General features: G+C 42.3%; 1 protein-coding gene across 1 annotated transcript in view; it reads right to left on the reverse strand.

Moving 5' to 3' along the window:
- LOC128636274 (cytoskeleton-associated protein 5-A) overlaps positions 1 to 16,035 on the reverse strand; it is an 825,907-nt gene that overhangs the window by 667,141 nt on the left and 142,731 nt on the right. The window contains exon 6 of the mRNA XM_053689308.1: positions 14,335 to 14,464. Coding sequence (XP_053545283.1) covers positions 14,335 to 14,464 — 130 coding nt within the window. The remainder of the gene's footprint in view (positions 1 to 14,334; positions 14,465 to 16,035) is intronic.

Raw genomic sequence — 16,035 nt, forward strand, 5'->3', positions numbered from 1 at the left:
AGAGGAACGGAATGAAGTATCCGACAAGAGTCTAGAAGCTTTGTTTTTCTGGCCTCTGTCAGAAATATCCTCATTTCTAAGGAGTCTATTATTGTTCCCAAGAAGGGAACCCTTGTTGACGGAGATAGAGAACTCTTTTCCACGTTCACTTTCCATCCGTGAGATCTGAGAAAGGCCAGGACTATGTCCGTGTGAGCCTTTGCTTGAGTAAGGGACGACGCTTGAATTAGAATGTCGTCCAAGTAAGGTACTACAGCAATGCCCCTTGGTCTTAGCACAGCTAGAAGGGACCCTAGTACCTTTGTGAAAATCCTTGGAGCAGTGGCTAATCTGAAAGGAAGCGCCACGAACTGGTAATGCTTGTCCAGGAATGCGAACCTTAGGAACCGATGATGTTCCTTGTGGATAGGAATATGTAGATACGCATCCTTTAAATCCACCGTGGTCATGAATTGACCTTCCTGGATGGAAGGAAGAATAGTTCGAATGGTTTCCATCTTGAACGATGGAACCTTGAGAAACTTGTTTAAGATCTTGAGATCTAAGATTGGTCTGAACGTTCCCTCTTTTTTGGGAACTATGAACAGATTGGAGTAGAACCCCATCCCTTGTTCTCCTAATGAAACAGGATGAATCACTCCCATTTTTAACAGGTCTTCTACACAATGTAAGAATGCCTGTCTTTTTATGTGGTCTGAAGACAACTGAGACCTGTGGAACCTCCCCCTTGGGGGAAGCCCCTTGAATTCCAGAAGATAACCTTGGGAGACTACTTCTAGTGCCCAAGGATCCAGAACATCTCTTGCCCAAGCCTGAGCGAAGAGAGAGAGTCTGCCCCCCACCAGATCCGGTCCCGGATCGGGGGCCAACATTTCATGCTGTCTTGGTAGCAGTGGCAGGTTTCTTGGCCTGTTTTCCCTTGTTCCAGCCTTGCATTGGTCTCCAAGCTGGCTTGGCTTGAGAAGTATTACCCTCTTGCTTAGAGGACGTAGCACTTTGGGCTGGTCCGTTTCTACGAAAGGGACGAAAATTAGGTTTATTTTTTGTCTTGAAAGGCCGATCCTGAGGAAGGGCGTGGCCCTTACCCCCAGTGATATCAGAGATAATCTCTTTCAAGTCAGGGCCAAACAGCGTTTTCCCCTTGAAAGGAATGTTAAGTAGCTTGTTCTTGGAAGACGCATCAGCCGACCAAGATTTCAACCAAAGCGCTCTGCGCGCCACAATAGCAAACCCAGAATTCTTAGCCGCTAATTTAGCCAATTGCAAAGTGGCGTCTAGGGTAAAAGAATTAGCCAATTTGAGAGCATTGATTCTGTCCATAATCTCCTCATAAGGAGGAGAATCACTATCGACCGCCTTTATCAGCTCATCGAACCAGAAACATGCGGCTGTAGCGACAGGGACAACGCATGAAATTGGTTGTAGAAGGTAACCCTGCTGAACAAACATCTTTTTAAGCAAACCTTCTAATTTTTTATCCATAGGATCTTTGAAAGCACAACTATCCTCTATGGGTATAGTGGTGCGTTTGTTTAAAGTGGAAACCGCTCCCTCGACCTTGGGGACTGTCTGCCATAAGTCCTTTCTGGGGTCGACCATAGGAAACAATTTTTTAAATATGGGGGGAGGGACGAAAGGAATACCGGGCCTTTCCCATTCTTTATTAACAATGTCCGCCACCCGCTTGGGTATAGGAAAAGCTTCTGGGAGCCCCGGCACCTCTAGGAACTTGTCCATTTTACATAGTTTCTCTGGGATGACCAACTTGTCACAATCATCCAGAGTGGATAATACCTCCTTAAGCAGAATGCGGAGATGTTCCAACTTAAATTTAAACGTAATCACATCAGGTTCAGCTTGTTGAGAAATGTTCCCTGAATCAGTAATTTCTCCCTCAGACAAAACCTCCCTGGCCCCATCAGACTGGGTTAGGGGCCCTTCAGAAACATTATTATTAGCGTCGTCATGCTCTTCAGTATCTAAAACAGAGCAGTCGCGCTTACGCTGATAAGTGTTCATTTTGGCTAAAATGTTTTTGACAGAATTGTCCATTACAGCCGTTAATTGTTGCATAGTAAGGAGTATTGGCGCGCTAGATGTACTAGGGGCCTCCTGAGTGGGCAAGACTCGTGTAGACGAAGGAGGGAATGATGCAGTACCATGCTTACTCCCCTCACTTGAGGAATCATCTTGGGCATCATTGTCATTGTCACATAAATCACATTTATTTAAATGAATAGGAATTCTGGCTTCCCCACATTCAGAACACAGTCTATCTGGTAGTTCAGACATGTTAAACAGGCATAAACTTGATAACAAAGTACAAAAAACGTTTTAAAATAAAACCGTTACTGTCACTTTAAATTTTAAACTGAACACACTTTATTACTGCAATTGCGAAAAAACATGAAGGAATTGTTCAAAATTCACCAAATTTTCACCACAGTGTCTTAAAGCCTTAAAAGTATTGCACACCAAATTTGGAAGCTTTAACCCTTAAAATAACGGAACCGGAGCCGTTTTTAACTTTAACCCCTTTACAGTCCCTGGTATCTGCTTTGCTGAGACCCAACCAAGCCCAAAGGGGAATACAATACCAAATGACGCCTTCAGAAAGTCTTTTCTAAGTATCAGAGCTCCTCTCACATGCGACTGCATGCCATGCCTCTCAAAAACAAGTGCGCAACACCGGCGCGAAAATGAGACTCTGCCTATGCTTTGGGAAAGCCCCTAAAGAATAAGGTGTCTAAAACAGTGCCTGCCGATATTATTATATCAAAAAACCCAAATAAAATGATTCCTCAAGGCTAAATATGTGTTAATAATGAATCGATTTAGCCCAGAAAAAGTCTACAGTCTTAATAAGCCCATGTGAAGCCCTTATTTACAATCGTAATAAACATGGCTTACCGGATCCCATAGGGAAAATGACAGCTTCCAGCATTACATCGTCTTGTTAGAATGTGTCATACCTCAAGCAGCAAGAGAATGCACACTGTTCCCCCAACTGAAGTTAATTGCTCTCAACAGTCCTGTGTGGAACAGCCATGGATTTTAGTGACGGTTGCTAAAATCATTTTCCTCATACAAACAGAAATCTTCATCTCTTTTCTGTTTCTGAGTAAATAGTACATACCAGCACTATTTCAAAATAACAAACTCTTGATTGAATAATAAAAACTACAGTTAAACACTAAAAAACTCTAAGCCATCTCCGTGGAGATGTTGCCTGTACAACGGCAAAGAGAATGACTGGGGTAGGCGGAGCCTAGGAGGGATCATGTGACCAGCTTTGCTGGGCTCTTTGCCATTTCCTGTTGGGGAAGAGAATATCCCACAAGTAAGGATGACGCCGTGGACCGGACACACCTATGTTGGAGAAATAGGGTTAACCCTTCGATTAGGCCCAAACTGTCTCTGAAAGGCCCACCGGAGTTGGAGCATGCCTGGGAAAAACAACTGCGCAACTGAGGCGCGAAAATAGGCCCCGTCCATCTCACTCGATGTCTCCCAGCCTAAAATGACCGCACCAGAGCGGTCTAAAACCTAGCCATGTGGGTTCCTAAGCCCCTTAAGTGAAGCTATGTGTACCCTCTATGCATACATAAAGTAAAAAACGTTTGCCATAAAAAACACGTTATCTGTAACTCCCAACATAGAAACGTTTGCCCACAAACATATCAGTGTCAACTATTTTTTATATATAGCCCAATATACAGGTCCAGTAATACCCTTCTCTATACATTAGGATTACTGCTTACCCTTTCCCTCATGGGGATACGGTCAGCCAATTCTGAAATAAGTCTCTCCAGAAGAAAATGACTGAACATACCTCAATGCTTGTAGCATGAAAAACGTTCCTCACACTGAAGTTACTTAAGTACTCCACAGCCATTCTGTGGGAACTACTCTGGATCTTAGTAACAACTGCTAAGATCATCAGCCTCCAGGCAGGAATCTAAATACATCTGCTGCCTGGGAGAAAAAAGCACTCACCGGTACCATTTAAAATAAAAAAGTCTTGCTTGAAGAAAATAAAAAACAGAATTTATGCTTACCTGATAAATTACTTTCTCTTGCGGTGTATCCAGTCCATGGATTCATCCTTTACTTGTGGGATATTCTCCTTCCCAACAGGAAGTGGCAAAGAGAACACACAGCAGAGCTGTCCATATAGCTCCCCCTCTAGCTTCACCCCCCAGTCATTTGACCAAAGTTTAGGAAGAAAAAGGAGAAACCATAGGGTGCAGTGGTGACTGTAGTTTAAACAAAAAAATTTTTACCTGACTTAATTGCCAGGGCGGGCCGTGGACTGGATACACCGCAAGAGAAAGTAATTTATCAGGTAAGCATAAATTCTGTTTTCTCTTGCAAGGTGTATTCAGTACACGGATTCATCCGTTACTTGTGGGATACCAATACCAAAGCTTTAGGACACGGATGAAGGGAGGGAACAAGACAGGTACCCTAAACGGAAGGCACCACTGCTTGCAAAACCTCTCTCCCAAAAATAGCCTCCGAAGAAGCTAAAGTATCGAATTTGTAAAATTTGGCAAAAGTATGCAGTGAAGACCAAGTCGCTGCCTTACAAATCTGTTCAACAGAAGCCTCATTCTTGAAAGCCCATGTGGAAGCCACTGCTCTGGTAGAATGAGCAGTAATTCTTTTAGGAGGCTGCTGGCCAGCAGTCTCATAGGCCAAACGGATGATGCTTTTCAGCCAAAAGGAAAGAGGTAGCAGTCGCTTTCTGACCTCTCCTCTTACCAGAATAGATAACAAACAAGGAAGATGTTTGTCTGAAATCCTTAGTTGCTTGCAAATAGAACTTTAGAGCACGAACGACATCAAGATTCTGCAACAGACGTTCCTTCTTCGAAGGAGGATTGGGGCACAGAGAAGGAACAACAATTTCCTGGTTAATATTCTTGTTAGAAACCACTTTAGGAAAAACCAGGTTTAGTACGCAAAACTACCTTATCTGCATGGAACACCAGGTAAGGTGAATCACACTAAGGCAGATAATTCTGAGACTCTTCGAGCAGAAGAGATAGCTACCAAAAACAAAACTTTCCAAGATAACTTAATATCTATGGAATGTAAAGGTTCAAACGGAACCCCTTGAAGAACTGAAAGAACTAGATTTAGACTCCATGGCGGAGCCACAGGTTTATAAACAGGCTTGATTCTGACTAAAGCCTGTGCAAACGCTTGAACGTCTGGTACCTCTGCCAGACGCTTGTGTAAAAGGATAGACAGAGCAAATATCTGTCCCTTTAAAGAACTAGCCGACAATCCTTTCTCCAATCCGTCTTGGAGAAAGGACAATATCCTGGGAATCCTAATCTTACTCCATGAGTAACCCTTGGATTCACACCAACAAAGATATTTCCGCCATATCTTATGGTAGATTTTCCTGGTGACAGGCTTTCTAGCCTGAATCAGAGTATCTATAACTGACTCAGAGAAACCACGCTTTGATAGAATTAAGCGTTCATTCTCCAAGCAGTCAGACGTAGAGAAACTAGATTTGGATGCTTGAACGGACCCTGTATTAGAAGGTCCTGCCTCATTGGCAGTATCCATGGTGGGACCGATGACATGTCCACTAGGTCTGCAGGCGCTATCAAAATCACTGACGCCTTCTCCTGCTTGATTCTGGTGATCAGACGAGGGAGAAGAGGAAACGGTGGGAAAACATAAGCCAGATTGAAGGACCAAGGCGCTGCTAGAGCATCTATCAATGCCGACTTGGGGTCCCGGGACCTGGATCCGTAGAGAGGAAGCTTGGTGTTCTGACGGGATGCCATCAGATCCAACTCTGGAATGCCCCATAGCCGAGTCAGCTGGGCAAATACCTCCGGGTGGAGTTCCCACTCCCCCGGGTGAAAAGTCTGACTCAGAAAATCCGCCTCCCAGTTGTCTACTCCTGGGATGTGAATTGCTGAGAGATGGCAGGAGTAGTCCTCCGCCCACCTGATTATTTTGGTTACTTCCTTCATCGCTAGGGAACTCTTTGTTCCCCCCTGATGATTGATGTAAGCTACAGTCGTGATGTTGTCCGACTGAAATCTGATGAATTTGGCCACAGCTAGTTGAGGCCATGCCTGAAGCGTGTTGAATATCGCCGTCCGTTCCAGAATGTTTATCGGGAGAAGAAATTCTTCCCGAGACCATAAGCCTTGAGCTGTCAGGGAGTCCCAGACTGCACCCCAGCCTAACAGACTGGCGTCGGTCGTTACAATGATCCACTCTGGTCTGCGGAAACATATTCCCTGAGACAGGTGATCCTGAGACAACCACCAGAGAAGAGAAACTCTCTTTTCCTGGTCCAACTGTATTTGAGGAGACAAATCTGCATAATCCCCATTCCACTTATTGAGCATGCATAGTTGCAGTGGTCCGAGATGTATCCGAGCGAAAGGGACTATGTCCATTGCCGCTACCATTAATCCGATTGCCTCCATGCACTGAGCTACAGATGGCCGAGGAATGGAATGAAGAACTCGGCAAGTTAAAAGTTTCAACTTTCTGACCTCCGTCAGAAATATTTTCATTTCTATCGAATCTATTAGTGTTCCTAGGAAGGGAACCCTTGTGAGTGGGGACAGAGAACTGTTCACCTTCCACCCGTGAGACCTTAGAAAGGCCAATACAATCTCTGTGTGAGCCTTGGCTCTGTGAAAAGACGGCGCCTGAATTAAGATGTCGTCCAAATAAGGCGCCACTGCTATGCCCCGCGGTCTTAGAACCGCCAGAAGGGACCCTAGCACCTTTGTGAAAATTCTGGGAGCAGTGGCTAAACCGAATGGAAGAGCCACGAACTGGTAATGCTTGTCTAGAAAAGCGAACCGGAGGAACTGATGATCTTTGTGGATAGGGATATGCAGGTACGCATCCTTTAGATCCACGGTAGTCATATATTGACCTTCCTGGATCATAGGTAAGATTGTCCGAATGGTCTCCATCTTGAATGATGGGACTCTGAGGAATCTGTTTAGAATTTTTAGATCCAGGATTGGTCTGAAAGTTCCTTCTTTTTTGGGAACCACAAACAGGTTTGAGTAAAAACCCAGTCCTTGTTCTGCAATTGGAACTGGGTATATCACTCCCATCGTATGTAGATCTTCTACACAGCGCAAGAACGCTTCTTTCTTTGTCTGGTCTGTAGACAGACGAGAAATGTGGAACCTTCCCCTTGGAGGGGAGTCCTTGAATTCTAGAAGATATCCCTGGGTAACAATCTCTAAAGCCCAGGGATCGAGAACATCTCTTGCCCAGGCCTGAGCGAAGAGAGAAAGTCTGCCCCCTACTAGATCCGGTCCCGGATCAGGGGCTACCCCTTCATGCTGTCTTGGCGAAACCTGAATTTTTTGCCGCTAACTTAGCTAATTGCAAAGCGGCATCTGTGATAAAAGAATTAGCCAGCTTTAGAGCCTTAATTCTATCCATAATTTCTTCATATGAGGTCTCCGTCTGGAGCGACTCCTCCAGCGCCTCAAACCAGAAAGCCGCTGCAGTAGTTACAGGAATAATGCAGGCAATAGGTTGGAGAAGAAAACCTTGTTGAACAAAACTTCTTAAGTAAACCTAACTTCTTATCCATAGGATCTTTAAAAGCACAACTGTCATCAATTGGTATGGTTGTGCGTTTAGCAAGTGAAGAAACAGCCCCCTCTACCTTAGGGACCGTCTGCCACGAGTCCCGTCTGGGGTCAGTTATGGGGAACATTTTCTTAAAAATAGGGGGGGGGGGGACCAAAAGGGACACCTGGTCTATCCCACTCCCTAGTAACAATATCTGCAACCCTCTTAGGGATCGGAAACGCATCAGTGTATACAGGGACTTCTAGGTACTTGTCCATTTTACACAACTTCTCTGGGACCACCATAGGGTCACAATCATTCAGAGTAGCTAATACCTCCCTGAGCAATACGCGGAGGTGTTCCAATTTAAATTTAAACGCTAATGAATCTGACTCTGCCTGATGAGAAACCTTTCCTGAATTGGAAATTTCTCCCTCACACATCAAATACCTCACCTCCACTTCAGAGCGTTGTGAGGGCACATCAGATAAGGCTACCAAAGCTTCAGACTGCTCATAATCTGTTCTTAAAACAGAGCTATCGCGCTTTGCAGGAAAAACTGGCAGTTTGGATAGAAAGGCCGCAAGGGAATTATCCATGACTGTCGCTAGTTGTTGCAATGTAATAGGGGCAGACGCACTAGAGGTACTAGGCATCGCTTGCGCGGGCGTAACTGGTTGTGACACATGGGGAGAAATAGACGGACTATCCTCATTACCTTCAGTCTGAGAATCATCTTGGGCCACATTTTTAAGTGCAACAATATGATCTTTAAAGTGTATAGACATATTAGTGCAATTGGGACACATTCTAAGAGGGGGTTCCACCATGGCTTCTAAACACATTGAACAAGGATTTTCCTTAGTCAGACATGTTTAACAGACTAGTAGCATACACAAGCAGGCTTGGAAAACACTTTAATCATATAAAAAACACAATTTGAAAAAACGTTACTGTGCCTTTAAGAAATAAAGAGCACACAATTTTACAAAACAGTGAAAATGCAGCAATCCTTTTGAAATTTTCACAGTATGTACCTAAGGCTTAATATGATTGCACCACAATTTGCAGAACGATTAACCCCTTAATGCCCAAACCGGAGCGGCCTAAAGCCAGCAACCGGTTAAATAACTACAGCACCTTGCCACAGCTTACTGCTGTGACCCTACCTGCCCTTAGGGATCAGTTTTGGGGGGAAAATATATATATATATATATATATATATATATATATATATATATATATATATATATATATATATATATATATATATATATATATATATATATATATATATATATATATATATATATATATATATATATACACTCACAGGAACAAACAACGAGCTCAATACTATTGTTAGCCTGTTCTATGGCGATTTACCACCTGGGTGCAACTTCTTTTAGCCCAGCAATGCTTTTCACAGAGTAGAACTTTCCTGTAGTATATCAGTCTGATCCCGCCTATTACGGTCAGTCCAGCACCAAAATACCAGGCAATTCCCCTCCGAACAAGGAACAAAGCAACCCCAGACGATCGTTTCGGCCTTCATTGGGCCTCGTCAGTGAGGTGTAGCAGCTTAGAGGAATATAGCTACACCTCACTGACGAGGCCCAATGAAGGCCGAAACGATCGTCTGGGGTTGCTGTGTTCCTTGTTCAGAGAGGAATTGCCTGGTATTTCGGCGCTGGACTGACCGTAATAGGCGGGATCAGACTGATATACTACAGGAAAGTTCTACTCTGTGAAAAGCATTACTGGGCTAAAAAGTTGCACCCAGGTGGTAAAGCGCCATAGAACAGGCTAACAATGTTATTGAGCCAGTTGTTCGTTCCTGTGAGTGCACTTCTCTCTGTATGTATTTAGTCTCCCTATGGGAAAAAGGGGCAACCAGACGTGGACTCCTTGCTCAGTGTGCTTAGAGGAATATAGCTACACCTCACTGACGAGGCCCAATGAAGGCCGAAACGATCGTCTGGGGTTGCTGTGTTCCTTGTTCAGAGAGGAATTGCCTGGTATTTCGGCGCTGGACTGACCGTAATAGGCGGGATCAGACTGATATACTACAGGAAAGTTCTACTCTGTGAAAAGCATTACTGGGCTAAAAAGTTGCACCCAGGTGGTAAAGCGCCATAGAACAGGCTAACAATGTTATTGAGCCAGTTGTTCGTTCCTGTGAGTGCACTTCTCTCTGTGTGTGTGTGTATATGTGTATATATATATATATATATATATATATATATATATATATATATATATATATATATATATATATATAATAAAAAATGCATATCTGCCAAAAGGGCACCACTGCATTGTCAAATCATAAATACACTGCTGCTAAAAAAAAAAATTTTATGGCCCCACCATACAACTACTACCACACTGAAGTTACAATAAAAAATTGCACAAAGAAATAAAAAACTATTGCTAAGTAAGTGCAAATGAAAGTGATCTGCCGTCTGACTCAAGCACACACTGTACAAACAAAGTGCCAAGTCTGTCTCACCCTGTGCATAGTGGTTTAGTGCACACTCAGAAATCCTCTCAAATGCTAATACTTTACTCCTTGTAATAACATTTCCCATGCTCAATTACCACTCTGCTGTAGTACCCAATACATTTTTTTTTTTTTTAGTTCTTGCCTCATGGGGCCCCCCTGGTCCTTGGGCTCCTGACAATAGTCAACCCTGTCACCCCCTGATGGCGGCCCTGGGCAGCACAGAGGGTAGCTTATGTGAGGGGTTATTTTGTTCTTAAAATGTATTATAATTTTTTTTTTTACTTTTAAACACTTTGCGCCTTGGATTGTCACAGCGATTAGTTCCGCCCCCTCCCGTTGGCTCCCTTTTCTTCTGCTATCTGCTTATGTCTCTGGGAAGATTAGGAGATTTATATACTAACTCCTCTCTGCATTTTTTTTTTTTTATTTGCTCCTGGCGTCAAAAGGTTGTTTTATGAGGTGGTTCAGCTTCTGAGGGGGGTAGGAGCTCAATTTAATTTAAAATGGCTTATAGTGAATCTTTCACTTATCTCATTGCCTGTTCTTATTTAACCCTGTGTTTGAGGTGTATTAGAAAGTTGTTATAGTAGTAGACATTTTTCCTACTCATTTAATAGAAGGTACTGTGCAAAAGTCTTGTTTTAGCAATGGTATAATGACCATTTTTAATTTCCTCAGTCTCTTTATTGGAATACAACCAGAAAATACAGGATATTTGTATGCAGTATTAAAAAAACAGACGGGGGTCCCAACCACCAACCAAGATGACTACGTTTTAATATTGGTTGAGACTTGAAGTTGATCCGCCGTTTATCTCCTTAACATCGTACAATCCAAGTTTTTTATGGATGCCATTGTTCAGTTTAAGCTCTCGGGAGTAGGTTTTTGTACCCCTTACGAAAAATCTCAACCTAGCAGACTAGAATAAATGAGGTACGCAGCGGCGGCCTTGTAACTGCCTGGAACCTCATTTACCCTCCTCCTAATTGTTAAAGGGACAGGGTAAAGTGAAAGAGGTGATAAAAATGTTAGTTTCTCTTGCAAGGTGTATCCAGTCCACGGATTCATCCTTTACTTGTGGTATATTCTCATTCCCTACAGGAAGTGGCAAAGAGAGCACACAGCAGAGCTGTCCATATAGCTCCCCCTCTAGCTCCACCCCCCAGTCATTCTCTTTGCCGGCTCTAAGCACTAGGGTCTCTCTACGAGAGGGTAAAGTGAATGTGGTGTTAGAATTGTAGTTTTATATCTTCAATCAAAAGTTTGTTATTTTAAAATGGTACCGGTTTGTACTATTTACTCTGTAGCAGAAAAGTGATGAAGATTTCTGCTGAGAGGAAAATGATTTTAGCATGTTGTAACTAAAATCCACTGCTGTTCCCACACAGGACTGAGGAGTACCAGAAAACGTCAGTTGGGGGGAACAGTTTGCAGGCTTGACTGCAATGAGGTATGTTCAGTCATTTATTTCTAGACAAGACTGAGATAATGCTAGAAGACTGACAAGATCCCCATGTGGGGAGGGTAAGCTATGTTCTGAGACTTAGTAAAGAATTGAATGCTTACATAATAGGGCTAATTAGGCTGGTTGACACTAATTCAGGGCAATCGATTGCTTAAGAAATACTAGTTGGAGACACTTTTTTAAGCACTTTGGAGTGTTTTTCTGGGGTTATTATCCACATGGCAAAAATTTAGTTACTTGGAAGTGATTTTTGTAGGCCTCACAACTCTGGAGTGGGAGGGGCCTAATTTCGCGCCTCAGATGCGCAGTTAGAATTGAAAGACAGTTCATGCTGCTTCACATGGAGGGTCCAGCTGCTGATTGAGGACCTAAAAGAAGCTATATATATATCCAAGAAAGAATGCACTCTCAGGACTTTCACAAATAAGTTACTTTTATTTCTGTAACGTTTTCGGAGGTCTTGCCTCCTTCATGTTGCTAATGAAGGAGGCAAGACCTCCGAAAACGTTACAGAAATAAAAGTAACTTATTTGTGAAAATCCTGAGAGTGCATTTTTTCTTGGCTAAATATTCTCTACAAAATTGCACCCAGGCAGTTTTCCTTTGTGGGCGAGTTCTGGTGTTTTGGATATATAGATATATAGATATATAGATATATATCATTCCAGTTTACTGCCCCTTTATGCAAGGAGGCATTTTATCTAAGATTTTTACATCTGCATAAAATGTTATACTCTCAGACTAAGATTGCTCAGTATTTGAAATGAGACAGGTTAACTTAAAAAACTGTTCAGTTTACACTACGGCTGACTTAATTTTGAAATACATACCAACAAGCCTAAATCCTGCATTTAACCAGATCTAAATGGTATGAGTACCACAGCTTATGGTTTCACCAAGACAATATAGAGTACAGCATTTTCAAAATCCATAAGTACAGCTGACAGATGGGAACATTTGTACAATATATTTGAAGTGGTGCTCTTGGTTGGGGAAAATGGGGGAAAAACAAACAAACATGTCAACCTTTTAAAAGTACTTTTCTTCATCTAGCCATCTAACCAGATCATTAATGTACAATTTTGAATTCAGAGAATTATTTTTTTTTACACATTTGCAAATATGATTCTTTAAAAAGAAATCTCTTAATTTCTGCAGTTGTCTGTTCCTTTTTAGGACATTTTGACCCTACTACTGATTATTCACATCTTTATACAGACAGACCTTTACGGAAGTCACCAAACCACCATTTAACCTTTAAATTATGGTTTAGGCAGTTCAGGGCCCTTCCTTTCAGCCATTGCATGCTGTTGTCATCATTTAGTTGGCATCTTCCTTTACAAAAAGATAATCAGTACACCATTATTTGTTTTCTAACTCTTTTTTTACAAAACTTTAGTCTACCTCATTACTTGTCAGGTCAATGTAATCAAGTGCTGAGTGTCTGTTTGGGTGTCTGTGTGTGTTTGTGTGTTTCTTTGCATGTCTGCTAGAGTGTCTATATGTGAATCCTTATGTGAGTGTGTGTTTCAGTGTATGAGTGTGTGTGTGTGTGTGTTACTACCTTTACAACAACATTTCTAAGTTTAGACACTTAAGAATAAAGTGCATATACGTTTTAGCTGCTTGGTCAAACATTGCACATGTCAAGGGGGGGGGGGGGGCCTGATCAATGGTTAAGTCAGGGGCCCCAAAATTTCTAGTGGCAGCCCTGGTGTTGCCACCCCTAACTGCAGTATTTCTGATAAGACCACTGGCTGCTGTGGGCAGTCAGGTCTTTTACAGGGCCATACACAAAGTTTCAAAACGGAGTAAAAATGTTTTAATAAAAATGCTGCTAAAGGGTGGATAAGGATCCCCCCAGCTATGCTTTACTTGACTAAAACAAGTACCTGCCTATGGGCTGTATGAGTGCTGTAGCCGCTCACCTGACTAAAGCCCCCCCTACACAGATTACCAGCATGATGTCTGTTGCTTCATCCAGTAGAGAGCCTATCCAGTGCTTGTACAGCAGATGATTGAGATTAAACACCTGTATTTGCACAGGGTGAGTTTAAGGGACGTGACGTCTGAGGGTATTTATGGCTGAAATTCCATAGGGAGATACTGGCACATAAGGAATTCATACGCCCATCTAATTTAGTGTGCTGAAATATTCTGATGAGCTCTTCTTACTGAAGTAATCTGTGTCAGAGGTTAAGGGTCTCATTGGTCTGCGCTCCTATGAAATAGTTTTTTTTTTTTAATAAAATAGCTGAAGCACCTTGATCTTCAGACATTCCTCCTAGGAGGCCGAGATTAAACTTAGGAGAGAGTGGGGGTAGGACGTGACTAAAGCTTGTGTGTGGGCTCCTAGCCTAGTGGTGGGTAGTATATCCCAGTGTTTTTCAACCAGTGTGCCGTGGCACACTAATGTGCCATGGCAGACTGACAACAGTGTGACATTTTTAAAACTTTGCTTGTTTTTTACTCCCAGTGCAGGGGTAGTTTGTAGGAGGCATGGCATAACAGCACAATACATACAGTATGCGTGTGTGTGTATATATATATATATATATATATATATATATGCTGTATTAGGCTACAATGTGTGATTTTTTTTTTTTAATTTTGGGATGGTGGTGTGCCACAGGATTTTTTAATGTAAAAAAGTGTGCCACGGCAAAAAAAAGGTTAAAAATCACTGGTATATCCCACGTTATGGAATCCTTATGGAAAACACTCCATACAAGCTTATTCTTAGAATTAATTTAAAAATAAAAAAATAAAAAAGACCTACCTCCAGCATCACCACCACATGCCTGCTGCTGCTCAAACTTCGCTTTAAGGTCTTGCTGAGAACGCAGGAAACGGGTCTGTTTGGGAGCAGACTGGGGAAGTTTTACCCACTCTTCTTCTAACTCTTTAAGCTGGGGGGGGGGGGGGTGTGTTGGAGGGAAAAGGAAGAAAGGAAAAAATAAACAAAATTAAATTTTCTGTACAAATTAGACTTAAAAAAACAAAAACAGAACATGCATTCTTTGTCCCTTTTTAATTGAGAAAAAATAAACAGTCTACTCCAGACGTTTTATTGTTTAAAGGGACACTCAAGTAAAAAACATAATTTATGCTTACCTGATAAATTTATTTCTCTTGTAGTGTGTTCAGTCCACGGGTCATCCATTACTTATGGGATATATTCTCCTTCCCAACAGGAAGTTGCAAGAGGATCACCCAAGCAGAGGTGCTATATAGCTCCTCCCCTCACATGTCATATCCAGTCATTCGACCGAAACAAGACGAGAAAGGAGAAACTATAGGGTGCAGTGGTGACTGGAGTTATAATTTAAAATTTAGAACCTGCCTCAAAAAGACAGGGCGGGCCGTGGACTGAACACACTACAAGAGAAATAAATTTATCAGGTAAGCATAAATTATGTTTTCTCTTGTTAAGTGTGTTCAGTCCACGGGTCATCCATTACTTATGGGATACCCATACCAAAGCTAAAGTACACGGATGATGGGAGGGACAAGGCAGGAACATTAAACAGAAGGAACCACTGCCTGTAGAACCTCTCTCCCAAAAACAGCCTCCGAAGAAGCAAAAGTGTCAAATTTGTAAAATTTGGAAAAAGTATGAAGTGAAGACCAAGTTGCAGCCTTGCAAATCTGTTCAGAGGCCTCATTCTTAAAGGCCCAGGTGGAAGCCACAGCTCTAGTGGAATGAGCTGTAATTTTTTAAGGAGGCTGCTGTCCAGCAGTCTCGTAGGCTAAGCGTATTATGCTACGAAGCCAAAAAGAGAGAGAGGTAGCCGAAGCCTTTTGACCTCTCCTCTGTCCAGAGTAAACGACAAACAGAGAAGAAGTTTGTCGAAAATCTTTAGTTGCCTGTAAGTAGAACTTCAGGGCACGGACCACGTCTAGATTATGCAAAAGACGTTCCTTCTTTGAAGAAGGATTAGGGCATAACGATGGAACAACAATCTCTTGATTGATATTCCTGTTAGAAACAACCTTAGGTAAAAACCGAGGTTTAGTACGCAGGACTACCTTGTCTGAATGAAAGATCAGATAAGGAGAATCACAATGTAAGGCAGATAACCTTCAAGCCGAGGAAATAGCCATCAAAAACAGAACTTTCCAAGATAAAAGCTTAATATCAATGGAATGAAGGGGTTCAAACGGAACACCCTGAAGAACTTTAAGAACCAAGTTTAAGCTCCACGGAGGAGCAACAGTTTTAAACACAGGCTTAATCCTAGCCAAAGCCTGACAAAAAGCCTGGACGTCTGGATTCTCTGCCAGACGCTTGTGTAAAAGAATAGACAGAGCAGAAATCTGTCCCTTTAGTGAACTAGCGGATAAGCCCTTTTCTAAACCCTCTTGTAGAAAAGACAATATCCTAGGAATCCTAACCTTACTCCATGAGTAACTCTTGGATTCACACCAATATAAATATTTACGCCATATCTTGTGGTAAATTTTTCTGGTAACAGGTTTC

The sequence above is a fragment of the Bombina bombina genome, chromosome 7 (assembly GCF_027579735.1).
Source record: "Bombina bombina isolate aBomBom1 chromosome 7, aBomBom1.pri, whole genome shotgun sequence".
Taxonomy (NCBI): domain Eukaryota; kingdom Metazoa; phylum Chordata; class Amphibia; order Anura; family Bombinatoridae; genus Bombina; species Bombina bombina.